Consider the following 24,398-nt stretch of genomic DNA (forward strand, 5'->3'; position numbering starts at 1 on the left):
TGTGTTAATTCTGCTGTACAGCCAAGTGATTCCGTTATACATTTATATACATTCTTTTGAACATCCCCTTCCGTTATGGTTTATCACAGGATATTGAATCCAGTTCCCTGTGCTATGCAGTAGGACTTGTTGTTTATCTATTCTATACGTAATGGTTTGCATTTGCTAACCCCAAACTCCCAATCCGTCCCTCCACCCTCTCTGCCTGGGCAACCACAAGTCTGATCTCTTTCACTCTTATTCATGTGGCTGCTGCACCTTTTGTTTCTAGGAATCCTCAGACCACAGTCCTCAATTCTGTGAGATCTTATCTCCTAATTCCCCCTTCTACCGCAAAAAATAAAAATAGGGAGAGAGAGGCAGACTCTCAGAGCAGAAACGATGAGGTCACCATGGTTGGCCTTCCCATCCTCGGTTAGGGGCTGGTTGGGCGTGTCCAGGTCTCATTGTCTTGCCCTTGGTTTATGTGGATATGGGAGGGAGTGCGGGGCTGGGGGGATGCCTGGGGATTGGCAGCTCGGGTGACATGAGCACAGTCTGAGGAAGGTTTGGCAGGACCCAGAGCTCACCTCCCTCTGCCTCTCCCGAGTTAAGGGCCGGGCTGTAGCAAACAGAAGGAGCCCAAGTGGGCAGACCCTTCCCAAACCAGAGAGCCAGCAGAAAGGCAAAGCTAGCTCTCCTTCTCAGAGCTCTCAAGGAGAAGCAGCAAGATGAAACACCCTCAGAGCAAAACACATCCTTTAGTTAATTAGCTCTAATTTTCTTACTCTCCTTTTCAATTTCTATCTTACCCAAAGGGACAACATACAATCACACAGTAGCAGTCACGTTGGCCAAATATGATTTCCATTTTTTTCTTAAATCTTTGTGTTCACTTTGATTTCCAAACCCCAGCTTTAGAGCTGCTTTAGAATCAAAAATTAAATAAACAAAAAATTCAATAAGCAAAAAAATGAACAACTTTAGAAGTCATAGTTTGTCATCATCTGGGGACTGGACTAGAGGCAGAATTCAGAAAGCTGCAAAGGGCAACTATTAGTCTGATCCAGCTGGGTTTGGGTACAGGCTACAGAGCTGGACTCATTGTTTTTATTCATCTATATACTCGGGTTTTTCTAGATCCTGAGTAGTTTTGCAAGTGCCAACAAGTGAAGTAGGCATTTAAAAATATCTCATTTTATCTTGTAATTCAGTTATAGTTTTGCTTTGAGTTTTCCTGGAGCATGGTTGGAAAAATCCCTTCGATGGTAGGATTACAGCTCTGTAAATTCTGCCTGCCTGCCTGCCGGCGAGGACCTGAGGGGGCTGTGCAGAAAGAAACCTGGTTATGCTGGGATGGAGATGAGAGTGCTGTTCCCACCCCCGGAAATTTACTTCAATGTCACTATGTTGTCTTTAAAAAGATAAAAATAGCATGGAAGACTTATGTAGCCTTTTAAATTTAGGGCAGCTCCTAATTTACTCAGTGTCTACGAAACCCCACTGTATGCTGCAGTTTATAATGCTAATGGAAATTTCCCAATTTAAAATTTACTTGGAACAGCCTCGGTGGTTTTTAAATTGATAAATTACAAGAGTCCCTGAGAAGACACCAATTTTGATCTTGGATGCAGGCTTTCTAATTCATGTGCTCATGATACAAATGGGATGGCTGAAGTAGGGGACAGCCACACTTCCCTCCACTCCAGCTATGGGGTCTGCACCAAAGACCCCATGTGTCTTTGGAAACAGAAACTGCACAGTTGACATGTTTTGGTGTGTGGCTGAGACGTTTTCCTTCTCAAAGAGGCATGGTTGTTAAGATCACCTGTGTTCAGTCGCAGCTCTGCCTTTAACTAGCTGTAGAGCTTTGAGCCAGCTGCTTAGCCCCTCTGGGCCTCAGGCTCTTCATCTGTAAAATGGGATTGCAATAGTTCCTACCTCATAGGGCTGCTGTGAGACTTAAATGAGATAATTCTGGCAAAGCAGCTAGATGAGCGGCTGACGTTGTGAAAGTTCATTCAGGGTTATCTATTGTTATTACTTTTATCATTGTTATTTTCATTGGGTATGAAGTTTACCAATTTTCAGGAATCCTTGTGGATTTGTATTTCCTGCCAACAAACAGTTAAGTTTTCCAAGACATGGGAAGGGTAATAACGGCACATCTCATTTCTTGTTTTGGACCTGGCAGATTATAGCGAATCATCACATGCAGTCCATCTCCTTTGCCTCTGGCGGAGACCCGGTAAGTGCCCTTGGAGTTGTTTCCTCTTGCTCTTGTCAGAATTGTTGCGAAGGGGCCCTGCTTCAGAAGCATGCCTCTTAGGACCCTATAAAGAAAGTTAACTGTGATACCAACTATTTCCACTTCCCTTTCATAAGCTCTTCCTGACTCTCATTTTTTTTTTAGGGGTAACCCAGGACAAGGACCTACCGTTAAATTTCATTTCATTAGTAAAAAGCTGTCAAAAATCCCTGAAGCACTGGCTTTCTTAAGGGGTAATGACATAGCCCCCTGGTTTCTCAAGTTGCTGGAATGCACTCGTGACTCTGCTAATCCTGCTTTGTTCCTGTTTTTCTACTGGCTCTCCCTTGGAGTCTTCCGTTTTTGGATTTCAAGTCTATTCAAAGGCTGTGAATTTACTTAGTCTGGTTTATTCATAAATATTTGAAATTGGTATTTTTCTCTCCAAATTTAACACTGTAGTCTTTTAATGCTTTGTTTTGCCAACAGGGAAGGAGTTTCAGAGATAGAGAGAGAAAAAGAGAGAGGATAGAGAATATGAGAATGTTCCAGTTTTCATTGCTTCTTTTATTAAGAAGGTGGAATAACAAGGGAATTTGCTCCCCACATTCGGTCAGGAATTCTATGATACAATGCCAGCATTCAGTTTCAGTGTCAGGAAAGGCAGGACTCAGAAAACCACTTCCTCCTCAAGCAGGGCAGTGTTTCTGTTATCATTATTGTTGTTTATATTATTTTGTCAAATTATCGGTAGGCAATGCTCAGATTTTATGTAAGAGTTTACTGGTCCAAGGTAGCCTGAGTAATTAGTGCATTATATGACTCCTTATCCCAAGGCCAGGAACCTTGTCTTATTTCTAGCCCGAGAAGGAGATTTTTCCCATGCCCTGTGTTTAACTCATATACCTTTCCTCCCATACTCCTACCTGGGTAACCTGATTGCAGAACTGCTGTGGGCACATTGAAACCCAAATCGAGGGAGTGATCTCCACTGCTGGCTCCAATCTCGATGTTCCCACCTGCTACAGCCTCCAGGGAGGCATCACTCCTATCTCCCTAGCACTGAGCTCCTGCTGGGGAGATGCAGGCTGCAGGGAGAGGCCCCAGGCGTCTCCCTGTCTCAGACCCTTGAGCCAAGGGCACTGGCAGGAGAGGGATTTGGCCACCCTGCAGATGGTTCTTGGCCCTTAATCCTCTGCTAAAGTGTCGCAGGATGACCAGAGCATTATTGAAACATCTCATTCAGTGGGTTCCACTGGCTTTGGCCCTATCTCATACTTAGGGTCTAATTTTCAGAAGTCTTCCAGGATGCTTCCTCTTCTTTTTTCCTTCCCTTCCCTTCCTTTACTTTCTTTCCAATCCTTTAATTTATTATGATCCACTGCAAAATGAAATACCTCACTGAGATGTATGTTTAGAAAGTGGAAGTGTTCCATAATCAAGCCCATCTAAGGAGCATTTATGAAGATTACATCTAGACATAGCTATACACTCATTCTCTACCTGGACTACACATATACACATATCTATACTTATATCTGTAACCGGATCTAGTTAATTTGCAGTGGCTGTCTACCAACTATTGCTTGCCTAATGTGATGCTTAGAACCATAGTTTCTTAAATTTGGAAGGTAACCCAGTTTAAAAAATAAGAGGCAGAAACCTTGCACACCTGCATCAATATCTCCTTTCAAGAACTTGTCTCAAACCTCATCTTCATGTTGACATTGATTGGAGATGCAGAGATCTAGAAATGGAAAGCCAAAGACATTGTCCTGTGTTAAAATTATTTTATTCTCCACTATGCACAAAGACCCGTGAACTATTTTCAATTTTCCCTATCACCTCTTCTTAAAAAAAGGAAACATTCAGTGACCCTTAAAGTAATTCATAACTTTTAATATTTTTTTTTTCTGATACAGAAAATGTCATGATTCCAGGGGACAGGAAGCCTGGTTACTTTTTATTTTAACCAATTCAAATGCACATCACATTGTGCACGAGTTCTCATTCCAGATTTATTTATAACCATTACAATTGGTATACCTTTTAAATAAAACCAACAATTCCAGGTCCTATTCCTTGTTCTGCTGCTAAGTATGTATCTACTTTTTGCTTTGTGCCTCAGTTTACTGGGTATGAAAATGGTATTTTGAAATGTCAAGTAAAACAGACTGGAAAACACAGTTAATCCCTGCAATTAAAAAAGGCATACTACAATTATAATCTACTATTATTAGCAGTTCTAAAAGATCACCAAAAGAATGCCCGAATAATGGTCAGGCTCAGAAAAACTTGGGGAGTGAGAACAGACATGGGTAAATACAGAACAAGCACTTGGCATCCCCATCTTTGGCACTTAGAGCGCTCACTGTGTGACTGGGTGATGTCAAGAACATTGTTTTAACAGCAATACACTCCCCCACTGTGCCGGGAATGCATCAATATTGGCATTGGAAAAGCTGTGTCCTTGGCTTGGCCACTGATCATCTGAGTGACAGGGACACATCACATCTCTTGCCTAGTCTTTCTTTCCTAGCTTGGAGCCAGAGGAGCATTTCTCAGACTGGAGTAAGAATTTAAGAAGAAGAGTTTCCTTGGGCCTCCCTGGTGGCGCAGTGGCTGAGAGTCCGCCTGCCGATGCAGGGGATACGGGTTCGTGCCCCGGTCTGGGAGGATCCCATATGCCGCGGAGCGGCTGGGCCCGTGAGCCATGGCCGCTGGGCCTGCGCATCCGGAGCCTGTGCTCCGCAACGGGAGAGGCCACAACAGTGAGAGGCCCGCATACCGCAAAAAAAAAAAAAAAAAAAAAAGAAAAAAAAAAAAAGAAAAAAAAAAAAAGAGTTTCCTTGTATATGCTACTAAGGTGGACTCAACTTAATTTTGTTACACAAATATGTACAAAAATAAATTACGTATAGACTCCTTATGTTTATTCCTTTTATTAAACTGTAAATCCCAATCAAACTTGGAAATTAAGTACAAATAAACACAGTAAAGTCAGTAACATTCAAAGTAAAATTAATTTACTGTGATGAGTGAAGTTTTGTTGAAACTAAATCTCTGCTCCCAATGTGACTCTAGAACTGGCTACCATGGTGCAGAAGCCTTTGAGGTCAGCATCTCTCTACTACCACAGGCGCCAGATGACTCACTCCTTCCACTGATTTCTTCTATTCAAGTAAACACTTCAGTCGTACATCATTGTGTACAAATGTGACGTTAATTTGCTTCAGGTGGGGCAAAGCCATCTGACTGTTCTTTTCTCTCTGATTCTTTAAAAACCTGGCACCCATAATGTTGGAAACCCCACTGAAAATCTTGGCACTGAAATTGCGTGCAGAGCTTGATGGCACAGGTGTCATTCAGATGATCCTGCATATTACTGTACTAACTTTTAAGATTATCATAGAGATGAAAGCATAAAAAGAGATTCTGGTGACATCTCAAACACTGGAGAATATACCTGCCCCACCCTAGGGTTCCATGGATCTCAGACTGAGAAACTAGCGCTCCCTAAGTCCACTTCTGACATTCACATCTCCTGAATCCAGGAAGAGTGTCTATGATTACAAGCTACAATCCTTCTTTTTGCCAGTAACTTCAGATTCTGACCCGATCTTCCTTGATGAAATGGCAGGAAGTCAGGTCGACCGGTTTGATGGTCTCCCACTCCCTTTCCCAGGTCAGTCTGTGAATACACCAAAGGGCAGTGGCCTGAGCAGGAAGGGGAAACAGCTTAGATAGGCTACATGATGGAGAATGACCTCAGGGTAGCTGTCCAATACGTCAAGAGCTGCTGGAAGAGCTCTCTCCCTTCTTAGTCTTAATGGGTGTTTTTGAGTTCCAGGGCAGTGATGTTTGGAAAAGTGACTTGCACCCTGCAGTGGGTGCTCATAAGCACAGCATCCTCCTCCCCTGCCTCCACACTCACTTTCCCTCTTCCCCTCTCACATGGGAGGGTTTTCTGGAGCCCTGTGGAGAAAGAAAGGGTCGTTTCTCCTGCCCATAGAGTATCACAAAGAAGGGAACTCACGACAGAGAATCTTGCAGGTGCTGAAAGCATTGGGAGCTAATCAATAACCTTGGAGTCCTCCAAAACCAACACATGGGGGAAATATCCCAAACAGTGGGGAGACCTTTACCAGTTGCCCCCCCGAGACTTTTTGAATGTTGAAAATGTCAACTTTGCAGGAAAGTCTTTCTTTGGCTTTCAAGAATTAAGAGAGTTATTGTTTCCTCTGTTTAGAAACCAAAGTTCACATGGTCGCCTCGGATCACTCCTGAGGTCATCGTTTCCTCTGCGTGCCAAGTAGATGAGGCAGGCGAGGGGACTTATATTTCATGTGTAAGGGTGAGACTTCTAAATAGAGCTCATGCTTTGGAAACATCTTAAAAGGATTAAAATGACTACTTATGTCCTCGTATCCGTATCTCATCCACCCACGAAGGATGTTTGCAACCAGCCTTTGAACATCACTCCTCATTTTCTCAGTGTGGTCCCCAGATCAGCAGCAGCACCTGGGTGCTTGTCAGAAATGTACATTTCGGGGCCTTGCCTCAGACCTGCCGAATCGGATACCCTGGGCTGGAGCTCAGCAATCTGTGCTGTCACAAGCCCTGCCGGGGATTCTGACCCCAGCTCAGGTTTGAGGATCGTTGGTGGAGACACGTGACAGCGGTGGCTCTCAGCCTTGGTTCATGATAGAATCATCTGGGGAGCTTTTAAAATTCCTTGATGCCTGGGCCTCGCATCCACTCCAGTTACATCAGCTTATCTGGGAGGTGGGACTCAGGTATTGGTGTTTTTATAGCTCCTCGGTGATCCGACATGCTGAGAATGGATGCCGTTCACACCCTTGCTGCTCAAAGTGTGGGTGTGGCGAAGCTGCATCGGTGTCTCGTGAGAGCCATCTGCAGATGCAGAACCTCGGGCCCAGCTCCTGGCCTGCGGAGTCAGAATCTGCATTTCACAAGATCCCCGGTGATTCCTGCCCACTGTACAGTCGGAGAAATGCTGGGCTGTCAGCAGGGCTACTCTTGATGACTGAGCTGCTGTATGCATGATGTGTCTGCTGTCCTGTCTTCACCTGTGATTAGTGATGTGACATCTCATTTTTCGTTCACAGGATACAACAGACTACGTTGCCTACGTAGCTAAGGACCCTGTTAATCGCAGAGGTAAGCCATGTGTGACTTTCGTCATCTCTCACTCAGGCGCAGCCAGGCTTAACAATGGATACCAGATGGTCCTCATGATCTCAGCCTTCTTCCTCCAAACTAACAGTGTCATATGGTACTGTTAGCGATAATTGAGGTTTGCAGGCAGTGAAGCGTGGCGGCACACCTGGCTGGGTTAGGAGATGCTGGATGTCTGGGAGCTTTAAACACACACCTGTATCCGGATGGCTAGAGCTTGGTACACCTGACCTGCGCACGGCAGCTCCCACTCATACTCCGAAGGTGCCCTCAGTTACACCTGAAGACTTCGCAAACCGCTGGCCTCCTGCCCAGCTACAGCTCCTTGTGCATCCACTGCCAACGAAGTCTCCCCGAGAAACCTCATGCTGCTCTGCATGGCCCTGGAAGCCAGTGTCCAAGCTCAGGTGCTGCCCACTTACACCCCGCAAAGGTGCTAGGGCCTCAGACACAGGCTGGGTAGGGGTTTTGAAACATCCAAGTACTTCCCATCTTCATGGAACCTTTATTCCTAGACCCTCCCTCCACACCCACCACCCCATTTCTTTCATCATTTACAAAACCAAAGGGTCCCCCTCTCCGATGTTAACAAGCTTGGGCAGGTGGGCTGACTAGGGGGCGCTACCCTTGAATCCCGGGCAGCCACCGGGTGCTGCACAACTCCAATTTAGAGCTCACTGACGGAGGTCACCTGTGGGGTTTGTAACACTACAGATGACACTTCCCTCTACCACCCATTGCTTTCCCACCTCCTCCCCACCTCTACCCCAGGTACCCATTGTTAAGATTTCCTAGTTGGCTTTGCAGAAGTTTTATATCTGTCCATATACATATATAGACTCTTCTTCTTTTAAAATTTCACCACAGATGAGATTTTAGCATTCAGTTTTCCCACCAACCTTGGGGAGGGGGAGGTGACAGGCTGCACTCATCCCAGAGTTAACACTTGTTGAAGTTCTTCCTTTATTTTTGCTTGTTCTAAGTTCACTTCAAGTAATCCTAGACTTTTTTTTTCACACCCTTAATGGCTCCTAGGTCAATGGTTCTGAAAATGAACTATACTTTAGAATCACCCGGGGAGCCTTAAAAAAACTCAATGTTCAGGCCTCAGAGAGGGGTGCCCAGGCAACTGTATTGTTTAAAAGCTCTCCAGATGATTCTCATGTACAGCCGGGGCTGAGAAATCAGGCTCTAGGTCCAGACCCTGAAGGAGTTTAACCCTGTGCAATTTGACTTAGGGCCGTGGAAGCATACAAGCTGATACCTTGTTTTACGGCTGCAAACCAGCAGCAGCACCTTCTGTCCACAGTACCTTTTCAAAGTCATGGAAATCAGGATCCACTCCATGTGCTCCGTGGTTGCTGGACCAGCTCCCTTTGGGACCCTCATGCAGTGCTGGTGTGAAGACGAACGCCAGACCTCTGCGCTGTTGCTGGTGCTTTGGGGGCACCAGCAGCATAGGGGTCCTTTGAGCTGCTTGATAGGAGAGGATCACTCCCTCCTTCCAGTTATCTGTTGCCTGTAACAAATCTTAATGGCCTAACAGCCATCATTTAAAAATATCTTTTGATATGATGAAGTATCCAGTGTCCAGGCAGGGCTCAGTTGGCCAATTCTTCTGCTCTCTGTGGCATCAATGGGGTATTGGGTGGTCTTTGGCTGGTGGCTGGCCTGGTCTAGAGGGTCCAAGCTGACTTCACTTCCACGCCTTGGACCTTGGCAGGGAGGACGAGAAGCCAAAGCCAGCAGGGTCCTTATCCCTCTGCAAGGAGTCTCAGGGTCCCTCCAAGTGGCCCCTGAATCGGGGCAGTAGGACTTCCCACATAGCAACTCTGGGCTCCATGATGCCAAAGTGGATGCCAAAGACCAGGCACCGCTTCATCTCTGTCATAGTTGACTAGTCAAAGCTGTCCCAGGCAGCTCAGATTCAGGGGAGGGGAACCAGACCTGCCCTCCGACAGGAATTTGCAGCCTTCCTCATCCATCACATCTCTGTTCCCGCACGAACACAGGCAGCCCCAGCCTCCTGGGAGGCAGTGTGGGAAGGTAGGGGAGTCATAGATCTGGCCATGAACAGTATGTCAGAGCACGCTTTGCCTCCATCCGATATGTGTCCACCCACCGTTATGTGTCCACCCACCGTTGCCTCCTTCCGCAAGGAGCTGGGGGAGGGCTCCCCCCGCTGCTCTCTTCTCTTTCCTCCTGCCCTAGGCTGGGAAGAGAGTTTAATTGAATAAGAATGGCCTTTGCCATGCAGGAGTCAGATTAGCAAGAAATTCTGGGAGTGAATGTTCTTATTTGGACTCTTAAATAGCCAACTCCCCACGCAGAGGCCCCAGTGGATGTGCTGACCCCATTGTGGTTCCCTGACTGCAGGCAGAGCTACTCAAGGCAGGCAGGCTACTCAAGGCACATCTGGAGCCCAGAAAGTCTTCTGTCAAAATCCTGCAGAGATGGGTCAAAGTCCCTCACCGTTATCATTTGTCCTTTCCGCACTGATTCCTGCTTATACATTCTGGTGTGTGTGTTTGGGTAATCTAGCGGTATTTACAGTGAGAAAAAAATTATATTTTTCTCTCTAGTATCAAGAATCCATGGCTTATATAATTAATCTGGTGGAAGGGCAAAGGATCTCTGACCCATGTCATTAAGCTCTATGGTAACCACCACCATCCTGAGGAGACAGAGATGGCAAATGAGTGAAGTTTCATGAGGTTGGCACCTTATAGCTGAAAGGCAGGGCTGACAGGAGACCTGGAAGGTGACTACTGATATATGTAGGATAAAACGCCCAACAAATCAGGCTTTGCTGGATCCTAATATACCATTTTCTTTTCACATTGGAATTTATATTACTACCCAAGGACTCCCATTCCCTGAAACCTAATGTCTATTGGTTCAAAATGGACTATTTGGGTCACAAAAGTACATAAAAATCAATGTCCTAATTAGACATATGGCTGCCTGCAGGTGGCATGTAATTCCTATAATTTATAACCACAATAGCATCCCTGTTCAGGCACCTTCTGGAACTCCTGAACTTGCCTGGAAAGTCATATCCTATGGTGCTGACCTGATGGTAGAGAGGCCTGAGTGTTCAGCCGGTATAGCTTCTAACACATCCTGCTGCCCTTTCCCCAGGATTTCCTGAATAAGGGGGGAACGTGGTGACTGGGCTTGAGAGGGAAGCCCCCCGTGGACTACTGCTTCACATGGCTGCGCTTCCTTCTCCAGGCTTCTCTACTAGCTCATGGTCATTTCAACACTGAATTTAGGGTTTCTCTGGCCTCAGACAGTTGTAGGCCGCAGGAGGTGACTTTCTGGGAGAAACTTAAAGAGTATGAACTCCTTAAATAATACAGAACCTTCTCTGGCTTTTCTTTCCCCTAGGAGTAAAACCTCTTCTGTATAACAGGTGAAAGCAATGATTTATTTTTTTAAGCCAGGAGGTTAAATTCCATCTCATAACACTGTGGTGGGAGGTTAATTTGCCTGTGAGTGAATGATTAGGTTGTTCCCCATATCTGGCTTTCGTCAACCATGGTTTTTTGCGTTTTCTTTTTTTAAATAAACAAGCCAGTCCCTGGGCTCTAAATACCCTGTGCCAAAGACTGTGAATGTTCCTGCGTAGCTCAGGCTTCTGGCTGAAAGTCAGACTTGTGTAGTTACCAGCCTGCTGCACATCTCTGCTCAGAAGCCTCCTAGCCCCCTCACCTTGACAAGCCACAGAGCTAAGTCTTTCCTTCTACCACAAAGTATCTGCTTGTCTCACTCATCACGATGTGAGCTCACTCCTGCTCTATCCTCTATCTCGTTTCCTGTGATCTCCCCTCACCTCCACTCCAGCTCCACTGATCTTCTGGCTCTTCCTTGAACATGTCAAGCAAGCACCTGCCTCAGGGCCTTTGCACCTGTTGAGCCCTATGCCTGCAACATTCTTCGACTAGACCTTCCCATGGCTCACTTCCTGACTTCCTTCAGACTTCTTCTGTGATGCCACCTCCTACATGGCTTTCCCTGGTCATCCTACATGTCACCCTACAACATCATTCTCATCACCCCCTTTATTTCACATTATGGTCTTTATGGTTGTATTAGTTTTCTGTGACTGCTGTAACAAATTACTACAAACTTTGTGGCTCAAGACAACAAAAGTTTGCTCTCTCACAATTCTGGAGGCTAAGGGTCTGAAATCAAGGTGTCAGCAGGGCCGTGCTCCCTCCAGACGTTCCAGGGGGCAAGGCTTCCTGCTTCTTCCAGCGTCTGTTGGCTCCAGGAGTCCTTGGCTTGTAGCTGCATCACTCTAGTCTTGGCCTCCATCTTCACATCACCTCCTCCTCTGTGTCTTTGTCACCTCCTCTTCTGACCCTTATAAGACACTTGTCATTGGATTTAGGGCCCACCCTAATCCAGAATGATCTCATTTTGAGTCCTTAATTACATCTGTAAAGACTCATTTTCACAAGTTCAGGGGGTCAGGATGTAGACAGGGCTTTGGCTACTGGGGGGGGGGCACCATTCAACCCATTCTAATGGTATATTTTTCCTTCTTTATTTTCAGTGTCCACCTTCTAGACTGTAAGGTCAGTGAGAGCAGGAATCTGTTTTGTTACTTGCTGTATCTGGAGATCCTGGGGCAGAGCCTGGTACAGAGCTGGTGCTCCATAAGCGTCTACTGAGTGAAGTCTGCAGTAAATATTTTGTACATTTGCCTTGTGCTCATGTGCAAGAATTTTCTTAGGGTTTATACCTCTGGGACAAATCACTGTGTTCTGGGACATCTTCAGTTTTCTAAAAATGGTTATTTCACTTTATAATTCCACAAGTGGCACAGGAGGGCTCCTTGGCTTCAGCTCTTGTTCAACACTTGGCATTTTCAGACTTTTAAATCCCTGCCAGTCTGATGGGTGCACCATTATCTCCTCATAAAGTTTTAGTTTTCCACTCTGGGGCTAGGACAGATATTAAACAACTCTTAATTAAGAGCATGGGAGCTGAATCTTGGAGTTCTTACCTGTCTCAGATCAAAAAAACTCGGGAACAATGAGGAACGTGTGGATATATGCCGTGAACAGACTAGGGTTGGCTGAAAAGTATGCTTGAGTTTGGAGCCTCCAGCTCTCTGGTAAGAATTCCCTGGTGTTCAGTGTTCCTTTTAAGGGGTGAGAGTTATCAGCCCACTAAGAGGAAGAGACAGCAGTCATTGTTTGGTAGGAGATGGTTTTCTGATTAGGTAACGACTCCAGGTGTCTCCGAGGTTCCCTATGTCAGTCACCAGTTGGTAGAGAACTTGGCTATGAATCTGAACTCTTGGAGAGTCCGTGAGTCTAGATAAGAGGACAGTGGGACAGTCTGAGACGGGACCCTTTCAAGGGCTGGGCTGCCTTGTGGAGGCCAGATGGCTGTGAAGTACGAGTTGGGTTGGTGTGGGTGTGGGTGGGAGGGGTCATGACTTCTTAAAAGAGCAGCACAGATCCTGAGAGGTTTTCTGCTCATACTTGCAGAGTCGCCCCATGAAAACAATGCCCACTGAGGTGGGGTGGCCCATCCCACAGGGTGTGGAAGCAGCGACTGTGGTGGGAAACCCATGCTGGAGCCTCTGTCTATAGTCACTGATCTGAGATAGAGCGGGTATTACCCCATATTCATACGTAAAGGGTGCAGTGAGCCAGTGACACCCTTTCTGTGTGTCAGCTGCTCCTGGCCACAGAGGGGGTGGGGAAGTGGGGTCTTACTTTTACAAAGCAAAAAAAATAAAATAAAAACAAAAACCCAACAATAATCTAATCAGCTAAGATAAGGAAGCAACCCCTCCAGACTCAAAATGATAAAGAAAAATAGTTCAAAGATGGAAGGATGAATTTCTATCCATCATCATTATGATGAACCTCACCCAAAGTATTTATCTTGATTTGAGATAATAAATGACAGTGTGATGCTTTCAGGGCCAACAAGACATCTTGAACTTTATTTTATCTTTATTGTATCATTTTTAACATCTTTTAAAAGATATTTTTATAATATACATACTATTATATTAACACAGGAATATATGTTCATAATTTATAAATAAGTAGATGCATATTTGGGACACATGCTCAGTATAGTAGAGAGTTCTTCACTAGTAAGCATGAGAAAATCTTGACAATTTCTTATTTACAGAAGTAAAGCCTTGAGGGCTTCCCCGGTGGCGCAGTGGTTGAGAGTCCGCCTGCCGATGCAGGGGACACGGGTCCGTGCCCCGGTCCGGGAAGATCCCACATGCCGCGGAGCGGCTGGGCCCGTGAGCCATGGCCGCTGAGCCTGCGCGTCCGGAGCCTGTGCTCCGCAACGGGAGAGGCCACAACAGTGAGAGGCCCACATACCGTTTAAAAAAAAAAAAAGAAGAAGAAGTAAAGCCGTTGTGGGTGTTTGGTGCCTGTGATAGGCATTGCCAGTGCTCACTGACGTCCTGACCTCACTCCTTCCAAGCTCCCAGGAGACTGTACTACCAGCCTCTCCCGGGTGGAGGAGGAGCCAGGCGACAGTTCTGTGTGAGAGGAGAATGGATGAGGCGGTTAGTGCTGGTGCAAGGCCCTGTTGTCCCTTTCTTCCCTGGCTTGGGAGCAGGCCTTGTGTTGAAATTCAGGATTGAAAGATCAAAGCAGCTTGGTTAACGGCGTCACCACCTGGAGAGTTGCCCAGAAATGAACAAGTGAGAATGGGATTGTTTTCAGCCACTAAGATGCTGGGGCTGTTTGTTATGGTGGCGTCGCTTGCCTGTGCTGACTAACGGAGCAGCCATCCCAGGCAGGGCTCAGAGAGCGAGCTCAGATGAATGGAGGCCCCAGATGGCCAGGGCAGTCTTGAACACCGATGAGCAGGTGCAGCCACTGGCCTCTGGACTTATTTGGAGCCATTGGGAAACTTGCAGAGGGACTTCGGACCTGCCAGTGCGGGGAAGATGTGTGGTTGACCCATTAGGAGGCTGCTGTGTGAGGAAAGACGCTGTGCCCCAGTTCTATCTGGCATGATTACAAGGGCCGCAGCACATCCTGCTCTCAAGTGGCTCATCCCAGGTGGGGAGTGGCCTTTGTGGTGAGGCCTGATGAAGTCCCCTCACTAGTGTCAGGGCTGAGCTGGCTGCTGTGGGGTCTGAGCTGGCTTTCCTGGAAAGCGACATAAGCCTTGCTTATTGGTCAGAGAGTGAGACCAGCATGGGCAGACAAGCACCCCCCACCTCCACCCTGGAGACGCCGCCCCCCCACCCCCCACTACTGCACCACTGCCAAAGAGCCCGTCCCCTTCAGAAGGGATAGAATGAGGAATGACCCCATTTTGCTGCTCCTATGTTTGTTTTGGGCCATGTTTTAGGCTTTACAACATCATTCTGAGTCTTGCTTCTGGGCCCCACCACACTGTACCTGCCTCTCATCCAGTTCTTCTCCTTCTTGCTCATGAATGACACCTCCATCCATCCTCTCCTCATGGGATGTAAAACAAGCAGCCCCGATGGTTACCTGTGGCGAGAACCTCATCATTCCTCACACACACTGAGCCACACAGATGAGGTTAGAAGACAGTGGCTTTTCGCTAAAGACTGTTGCAACAGTCAGAGAAAATACAGGTCCAGAGAGACTGTCAGCTCAGGGTTAGATCTGGATTTGGAGGGGTTTCTGGAACACAGAGGGGCCATTCTACGGAAGGATCCTCAGACCTAGCCAACAGATGATGTTTTCACGGTCCACCGAGGAATGAGCCAGGCCCCAGAGCCTGCAGTCGTGCTTTAATTCTGCATCTGCAGTTCCTGTCACCCTCTGGTATCGAGACCAGATGCCAGGGCTCCACCCTCACCGAGTGAGGGTGCTTCCACCCAGAGCCCTGCATCTTCCCAATGTCCCAGGACCCGATTTAAAGAAGACTCACTTCCAACCTCGTGCTCTCTAGTGTGTAGAAGATGACGGGGCCGTGTGGATTGATCATATGGCCCCCTCTGCAGAAACCTTGCTCTTCATTCACTAAGGCTAGGGCACTGCTTTTCTCCTTAAGAGAAAAATAAGCTTCACTTTCTTGGCCAGTCCGCAGTTTTTATTCTGTTTCTCCGAAGTACTGGCCAGCCAGTTCTCTTGGCTGGTGCTGATGCTGCGTGAAGGGGGCAGGTGTGGCTGGAAACACAGGGCAGGTGGGGGATCCAGGTGTCTTTCTCTCACTCTGTCTTAGACTCCTACTTCCTTATTGGCTGGAAAGACACCTCCACTGCTATCCGTTAACGAACAACCCCATGACTCCAACAGCTGCTTAATATGGCCTTGCTTTGTGCCTAACCGGGTTGATAATAAATACTAATATCAATAATAACATAAAACAATATCAATACTCAATAATAAAATACAGCCGGGACACCTGTCTCCTTGGACAAATCCCTTGGCCATATCTGAGATAGGGCTAATGTATCCAAGGGATTGCATTGCAGTCTGAAGCAGCAATCCGGTTACACTTGCTCTTCCCAGGAAATGCTTGTTCCTGTGTCCTCAGGAGCATGCTCCCTCTTCGAGCCTAGGGAGAGGAGAAGCCTGAGGCCCCCCACCCTAGCAGCCACCATCACGGTGAGCTCTGTGGTGCCTGGCTGTCTTTGTGCATGTAGAAGGCGGCATCGTGATGGAAAAGCGGCCAAACTGTGGAGGTGGTGATGTCTCTGTTCCTTCCCTCGCAGTTCCCACCTTAATGAGTCCTCTTTCTGTGCTCGCTTCTCCTGCAGCAGAGGGATGCTTCTGCATCTCCCTAATCACTGCTGGGGAATGGCTACCCCTGTAGCAATGCCTCTTCTCACTGCTGGGCACCCACTGTGCTCCTGGAGGAACTTCCTTGAAACACAATTGTATCCTAACTGGTGGCAAGAGAAAGATGGAGTGTGACACATGCATCTGTCATTTTCTCAAGGGAGATGCTTTTATCCCGTTAGTAACAGAGCATGTCACGCTGGTCACGGGACAACGTGAAGGGGCTGGGACTCTTCTGTGGGATGCCATGGACGTATGTCTGGGGAGAAGACATTCTACTTCCTTGTAGAGCAGAGATGGGATCTTCTTTGGTGCCTTCCCCCACTCAACCCTCTTTTCTCCAAAGGTTCTGCATGGATTACACCCCAGCCTGGCCACCAAGACAGCGGGCACCCCAAAGGGGTTAGGGGTTGCTCCAGGTCTATGAGGGGCCCTCGTCTGGCTGCCAACACCCCTTTTCTGAGAACTGGCATGAATATCCAGTCTCGTCCAGTGTAGATGCAGGTGGCATGTGGTGGAATGGTCATAGTGGTTAATTAATATCCCTTTAAACTCATCTTACAAGGTTGTTGATCTTATTGCTTTGAGTTGCCACGTCTGGTGGTGACACTTTACTCCCACTAGGAAGTAAGCAAACAGCTTGCTCTGAGTCCATCGGATACCTCAGGATTCATTCAATAAGAGCCGGTTTAAGTCCATTTGTTAAGCCTCGCGGGGTCTTAAAGGGATTCATTTCTTGTTACTATCAGGTTCTTTGTCTTGTTAAGGTTTCCTTCCAAACCCTGTTTCCCTACTAAGTTCTGAGCTGATATTTTATAGACTCCAAAGCAATAGAAGAGCAATCAAGTTGAACTTTAAAATGTTAAAACGTACTTACAAATAGAACCTTTACTTTGGGAGAGAATAGGCTATTAAGAAATGGATCTCTGCGGTGAAACGTTACTGCTGGGGGCTCTCAGGGATTAAGCTGCACGCAGAGATGACAGGACATGTCATGAAAGGCACCTCCTTGTCCCTCTCTTCTTCCCTAGGCTGCGGGCTTTCACCCTCAGGAAGGAGGAGCCTGGGTAGCTCCAGTGTCTGTCTCTAATGAGCCTGTGTCCCTTGCTCCTACAGCTTGTCACATTCTGGAATGTTGTGACGGGCTGGCCCAGGAGGTCATCGGCTCCATCGGACAAGCCTTTGAGCTCCGGTTTAAGCAATATTTGCAGTGTCCTTCCAAGATCCCCGCTCTCCATGACCGGTGAGTAGTGCTGTGACACCGTTTGCAGTGGCCTCTCTGCATTTTCTGACCTTTCCTCTTAAAAACACTTAAAAGGAGGAAACCACAAAACCACCTCCCCGAGGAGTGCTCTGAACAGACACAGTTAATCTCAGGGCTTCCTGGGCCCAGAGACACCTGGCTGGTGCTGGGCCATGGCTCAGGAAACTGACAGATGGAAGCCGACATATGGGTGATTCTCCCAATGTTTAGAAAAACATTTTCTTGAAACTATAGTGACAGTAGCCAAGGTTACAAAAAAAAAACATTGTAATATGTTTTTGCTCTGTTTCCTCTGCAAGCACGTGATGTTTCCATATGTTGCTTCCTTGGGTCGGTGTCACCACAGGTTCTACCTGTCCCATTGTCCTTGTCCTCAGGGTTAGCCAAAGTCCTGATTCAGAGGCTCCCTTCGTGAGGCGCTCCGCTTGGAATGACGAGCATTGATTCTGCTTTATTGGCTTTCATAGCTTTCAGACTTGATGGCCTGTGTGGCCCTGGGCAAGTTCTTTAACCAGTCTGGGTCTCAGCAGTTTTCTCTGTAAAATAAGAATAATAGTGGCTAGGCAGTATTTTGAGTGTTAACTGAAATAGTAAATGTAAACAGGAATTGTGAGATGTTTAGTTTATTATAAAAAATGTTCAGAGTCTATCCTTGAGTTTCCTTAGGACATAAGAATATTCCATGCAGCATTAAAAAAAAAATAATATGGTGCATGTTGGTTATTCAGTCACCTGTCCTATTGAAAGCCTATTACAATGGTGCGTTCGCTGTCAATAAAACTTTATTTCTCCTGAATTTACTTTTTATGTTTTCTCCAACTTCTGCAGCCACATTCCAGGACTTAGTTGTGAAGGCAGTGCCTACCTCTACCTTCATTATTATGAAGCCTCCTTTCATCTCTCTGAAGTCTTCACCTTTCTTTTTTTTTTTTTTAAACTTTGCTTTACTATTTCATGCTAGAAATGAGGTATGATTTGGTAATTTTGAAATAGTATTTAGCTATTAACCCACTTTTTCTCCTGTTTTTGTTTTTAACCCCACATTTGTTTATTTATTTATTTTTGGCTGTGTTGGGTCTTCGTTTCTGTGTGAGGGTTTTCTCTAGTTGTGGCAAGTGGGGGCCACTCATCATCGCAGTGCCTGGGCCTCTTACTATCGCGGCCTCTCTTGTTGCGGAGGACAGGCTCCAGACGCGCAAGCTCAGTAGTGTGGCTCACAGGCCCAGTTGCTCTGCAGCATGTGGGATCCTCCCAGACCAGGGCTCGAACTCGTGTCCCCTGAATTAGCAGGCAGATTCTCAACCACTGCGCCACCAGGGAAGCCCTTCACCTTTCTTGAAAGAGACTTTTAATTTTTTTTTCCTTCATCCACTGGAAAATTTCCGTTAAGACCTTCATTCTGGAGGTGCCTGTGAAGGCCCCATTTTTTCCTGGTTGATAAAGACTTCTGCAAACTCATACAAGTTGTGTGAAAAAAGAGTTAGAAAGTGGAGGGGACCCGATAGCCCTTGGCAGGAGAGTGGGTGAACAAAAAGTTCTAAATTTTATATTATCATGGGACATAGTCATTAAACAGAATTCATCAGTATATGTGTATTACCAGAATTAATCTCAAATACTTTAAATGGAGTGTAAAAGGATATGAACCATCTATGGAAATTTTAAGAACACATAAACAATTGTATATATAGTTTATGGATAAGTGCATGTGTATAAAGAGTATAAAAACATGCAAGAATATTACATACCAACTCTAGGACATCTGAGGATGACAGGGATATGGGTGGGCTTTAACTGATTTTGTTAAGTGTATTTCCTCCCTAACATTTTATAACAACCGTGTTCCAATATACAAAAAGAATTTTCAGGTAACACCTGTATACCCACCGTCTAGATTCTACCATTAGCATTTTACAGTTAATATCACGTATTTTTTCATCCAAAGCAAGTTTGACAAGTTTTATTTCTTTAAAAAAAAGGTATCAAATATAGCAAAATGTTCATACTTGTTTAATCTCAGTGGTGGATGTGTAGGTGGCTTTTATATTAATTTAGGCTTTTCTGTACTTTTGAAATGTTGCAAAGAAGTCAAATAAATCCTATTAAAATAATATGTCAAAAAATGAGTGGGGGGAGTTAACTGAACTACCATCCTTCTCCAGGAATATACTTAAGGTGTGAAGTCCTGTATATGTTTCTATATAATAAAGTTTGAAGAAGTTTTGGGGAAAGACAATGAAGTAGAGAGATCTTATCTACCGAGAAAACTTTCAACCCAATATGCAAGTAATGGTATAACGTTTCTACAGCAGAGCAGGAACAAGGGGACCTGTGTTCCCTGACATCAGTCTCATCTTGTCTGACAAGCTGCTTGTTGTGTCCACTGAGCAGGTCTGAGATCCAGGGAGCAGGTGGGAATGCACCACCTTCCGTCCCAGCTGGGGATATCCTAGGCCATGAGAGAATTCACCTTGCTTCCAGCTGCCATGTCCCTCTTCCCCTCCCTGCCCTGTTATGGGGACCCTGGACTGTGGAGGGCACTGGCCCATTTTCCTTCTAGATTTCCCAGGGGCCAGCAAAACAGGAGGTTCTATTTGTGAGCAGTTCTCCTTGGGTTTTCTGCTCACTTGCTCAGGCCATTTCTCTTCAAATTGGGCATGAGCTGGAGGTATGAGAATTGGCACAGTCCGCTTCTTTGTCCACATTCCTCAGTGTAGAGCTGGGGACAGGGGAGCGTGGAGTGAGTGGGGCCGCATTAGGTCCCAGCAAGCTGCCCCAGCATCTCAAAGTTCCATGTTGGTGGCACATGACTTCCTCTTTCCTTCTTCTCTTGCTGCTAGTGAGTGGATGGCTTTACTTATTCGTGAATTATTTTTTGTTCATTGTATTAATTATTGGGGGAGAGACTCTGTGATCTGGATTCATCGCCCATCTCCAACTGGAAATAAAAAATCATACTTTTAAATGAATGGGTTTTTTGGTATGGTATGATTTTCCTTAGAAGATTTTTTCCTCTGATTTCTCTTGCAGAAATCCAAGGTTATTTTCAACACAAAACCAGAGAAGACAATGAAAAAGAATTCAAATGTAGCCAAAGCTCCATTTATTATTTTTTTAAAAATTGATATATAGTTTATTTATGATAAAATTACCCTTTAAAAATATACAGTTCTGTGGTATTTAGTATTGTCAAAGATAGAACAAGTACAATCATCAGCACTATCTAATTCCAGAACATTTTTCATCACCCCAGAAAGAAACCCCATACTCATTAGCAGTTACTCCCCATTTTCCAGCCCCCTTTCCCCAGACAACCACTACTCTACTTTCTGTCTTTATTTATTTGCCAATTCTGGACATTTTATATAAATGTTGTCATATAATATGTGCCTGACTTCTTTCACTTATTGGAATGTTTTCAAGGTTAATCCATTTAGTAGCATGTATCAGTATGGCATTTTTTAGGGCTGAATAATATTCCTTTGTATGGCTATGTTACCTTTTGTTTATTCATTCATCAGTTTATGGACATTGGGTTATTTTCACCTTTTAGTTCTTATGAATAACGCTACTTTGAAGATGTGTACAAGTTCCTGTGTGGACAGATGTTTCAATACTCTTGGATATATAACTAGGAGCTGAATTGCTCAGTCATATGGGAACTCTATGCTAAAATATTGAGAAACTACCAAACTGTTTTCCAAAGTGGCTGTACCATTTTATATTTTCACCAGCAATGTATGAAAGTTCCAATTTCACTGACATTTGTTATTGTCCATCATTTTGATTTTAGCTATCCTAGTGAGTACAAAGTGGTCTCTGATTGTGGTTTTGATTTGCATTTTCTTGTTGACTAATGATGTCAAGCATCTTTTCATGTGTTTATTGGCTATTTGTATATCTTCTTTGGAGAAAGGTCTGCTCAAATCCTTAGCTCATTTTTAAGATTGAGTTATTCGGCTTTTTATTGTTGACTTGTATAGAAGTTCTTTGTATATTGTAGATATGTCTCTTTTCAGATATATGATTAGCAAATATTTTCTCCTATTTTTTGTGTTGTCTTCACATTTTTTTGATAATGTCCTTTGAAGCACAGTAGTTTTTAATTTTGATGAAGTCCAATTAATGTACTTATTTTTTCTTTGGTTGCTTTTGTTTTTGGTGTCATATGTAAGAAACCATTGCCTAATCCAAGGTCGCGAAGGTTTACATCTATGTTTTCTTCTAAGTTTTAGCTCTTATTTTCAGGTCTTTAATCCAGTTGACTTAATTTTTGTATATGGTGTGAGGTAAGGGTCCAACTTCATTCTTTCACAAATGGCTATCCAGTTGTCACAGCACCATTTGTTGAAAAGACTATTTCACACATTGAATTGTCTGGGCATCCATGTTGAAATCAATTGACCATAAATGTATGGGTTTATTTATGGACTCTTAATTCTATTCCATTGATTTATATGTCTGTCCTTATGCCAGTACCACATAGCCTTGAATAATACAGCTTTATAGTTAGTTTGAAATCAGGAAGTATAAGTCCTCCAACTACATTATTCTTGGTCAAGATTGTTTTCACTATTCTGGGCCCCTTGCAATTTCAAATACATTTTAGCATAGCTTGTCTACTTTTACAAAAAAAGGCACTTGGGATGTTTATAGAGATTGTCTTGAATCCATAGACCAATTTGAGGAGTACTTCCATCTTAATAATATTTAGTCTTCCAATCCCTGAACACAGGATGTCTTTCCATTTATTTAGAGTTTCTTTAATTTCTTTCAACAGTGTTTTGTAATTTTCATTGTACAAGTCTTGCACTTGCTTTGATAATTTTTACTACCAAAAGAATAAATCTTTTATTCTTTTTGATACTATAATAAAAGGAACTGCTTTTTCATTGTTAATGTATAAAAATACAATTGATTTTTGAATATTCATTATGTATCCTGCAAACTTACAGAATTCATTTATTAGCTCTAATCATTTGTGTGTGTGTGTGTGTGTGTGTATTCCTTAGTACTTTTTATGTACAAGATCATGTCCTGTGCAAATAAATATAGTTTTATTACTTCTTACTTCCTAATCTGAATTCTTTTATTTCTTTTTATTATCTAATTGTCCTGGCTAGAATCTCTAGTACAATAAATAGAGGTGGAAAGACAGGACAACCTTGTCATGTTCCTAATTTTAGGAGGAAAACATTCAGACTTTCACCATTAATTGTGTTCTCAGCTGTGGGCTTTTCATAGATGCTTTTTCAGGTTGAGAAAATGCCCTTCTATTCCAAGTTTTCTGAGGGTTTTTCTCATGGAAAATTGTTGGATTTTGTCAGATGATTTTTCTGTGTCTACTGAGATGAGTATTTGGTATTTGTTTTTATTCTACTGGTATGACATATTACATTAGTTGATTTTTGAATGTTGAACCAATCTTACATTGCTGGAAGAAATCCCACTCAGTCATGGTGTATGATTCTTTTTGTATGTTGCTCGACTTGGTTTGCTAGTATTTTGTTTTCCATCCATATTCATAAGAGATATTGGTCTGCAGTTTTTTGGGTTTTTTTTCTTGTGGTGTCTTTGTCAGGTTTTCATATAAGGGTAATACTGGCATCAGAGACTGAGTTTGGAAACTTCTGTCCTCTTCTATTTTTTTGGAAGAGTTATGAAGAATTGCTGTTAATTCTCCTTTAGATGTTAGGTAGAAATCACCAAGAAGCCATACGATGCTGGGCTTTTCTTGGGATGCAAGATTTTGATTACTAATTTAATCTCTTTATCTGTTACAGTTCTGTTTAGATTTTCTATTTCTTCTTGAGTCATTTTGGAAGATTGAGTCTTTATAGGAATTTTTCCACTTCATCTAGGTTATCTAATTTGTTGGCATATGATTTTTAATAGTTTCTCTTATAATCATTTTAATTTCTGTGTGGTAGGTAGCAGTCTTTCCTCTTTCCTTCCTAGTTTTGGTAATTTGAGTCTTCTCTCTTTTTTCTTCATCAGTCTAGCTATAGCTTTGTCAATATTGTTGATCTTTCTAAGAACCAACTCTTGGTTTCATTGCTTTTCTCTATTGATTTTCTACTATTTTATTTATTTCCACCTTAATATTTATTATTCTTCCTTCTGCTTGCTTGGGTTTAGCTCTTATTTTCTAGTTTATTAAAGTAGAAGGTCAGGTTATTGATTTGAGATTGTCTGTTATCATATAGGCATTTACAGTTCATAAATTTCCCTCTAAGCACTGCTTTACATTCAGCCCATAAGTATTGGTATGTTATTTTTGTTTTTATTCATCTGAAAGTTTCTTCCAATTTCCCTGTGATTTATTTTCTGATCCATTTGTTATTTAGGCATGTGTTGTTTAATTTCTACATATCTGTGAATTTCCCAAATTTCTTTCTTGTATTGATTTCTGCTTTAATTCCATTATGGTCTCAAAACATATGTTGCATGATTTTAATCTTTTAAAAATTTTGAGCCTTTTTTTGTGGCTTAACATATGGTCTATCCTGGAGAATGTTACATGTGGACTCGAGAAAAATTTGTATTCTGTTATTGAATGGAGTGTTCTATAGATGCTATTAGGTCTAGTCAATGTATAGTGTTCAATTTTCTATTTCCCAATCTTCTCTCTTGTTGTTCTATCCATTATTGAAAGTGGGTATTGATGTCTTCAAATATTAGTACTGCACTATTTCTCCCTTTGATTCTGTCAGATTTTGCTGCATATAGTTTAGGGTCTGTTGTGAGGTACATATAGCTTTATAATTATTGTATCTTCTTGACTGGTTGCTCTTTTATCTTTGTCTCTAGTAAAAATTTTGTCTTGAAGTCTATTTTGTCTGACATTAGTAGAGTTACCATAGCTCTCTTTTGGTTACTGTTTGCATGAAATACCTTTTTACATCCTTTTACTTTCAGCCTAAATCTTTAAATCTAAAATGTGTTTTAA

General features: G+C 43.8%; 1 protein-coding gene across 1 annotated transcript in view; it reads left to right on the top strand.

The window, feature by feature from the left end:
• SHC3 (SHC adaptor protein 3) overlaps nt 1–24,398 on the top strand; it is a 150,884-nt gene that overhangs the window by 84,823 nt on the left and 41,663 nt on the right. The window contains exons 5-7 of the mRNA XM_081238046.1: nt 2,174–2,227; nt 7,357–7,408; nt 17,302–17,428. Of these exons, the coding sequence (XP_081094172.1) occupies nt 2,174–2,227; nt 7,357–7,408; nt 17,302–17,428 (233 nt within the window). The remainder of the gene's footprint in view (nt 1–2,173; nt 2,228–7,356; nt 7,409–17,301; nt 17,429–24,398) is intronic.

This window comes from Mesoplodon bidens (assembly GCF_964165515.1).
Source record: "Mesoplodon bidens genome assembly, chromosome: 6".
NCBI lineage: Eukaryota > Metazoa > Chordata > Mammalia > Artiodactyla > Ziphiidae > Mesoplodon > Mesoplodon bidens.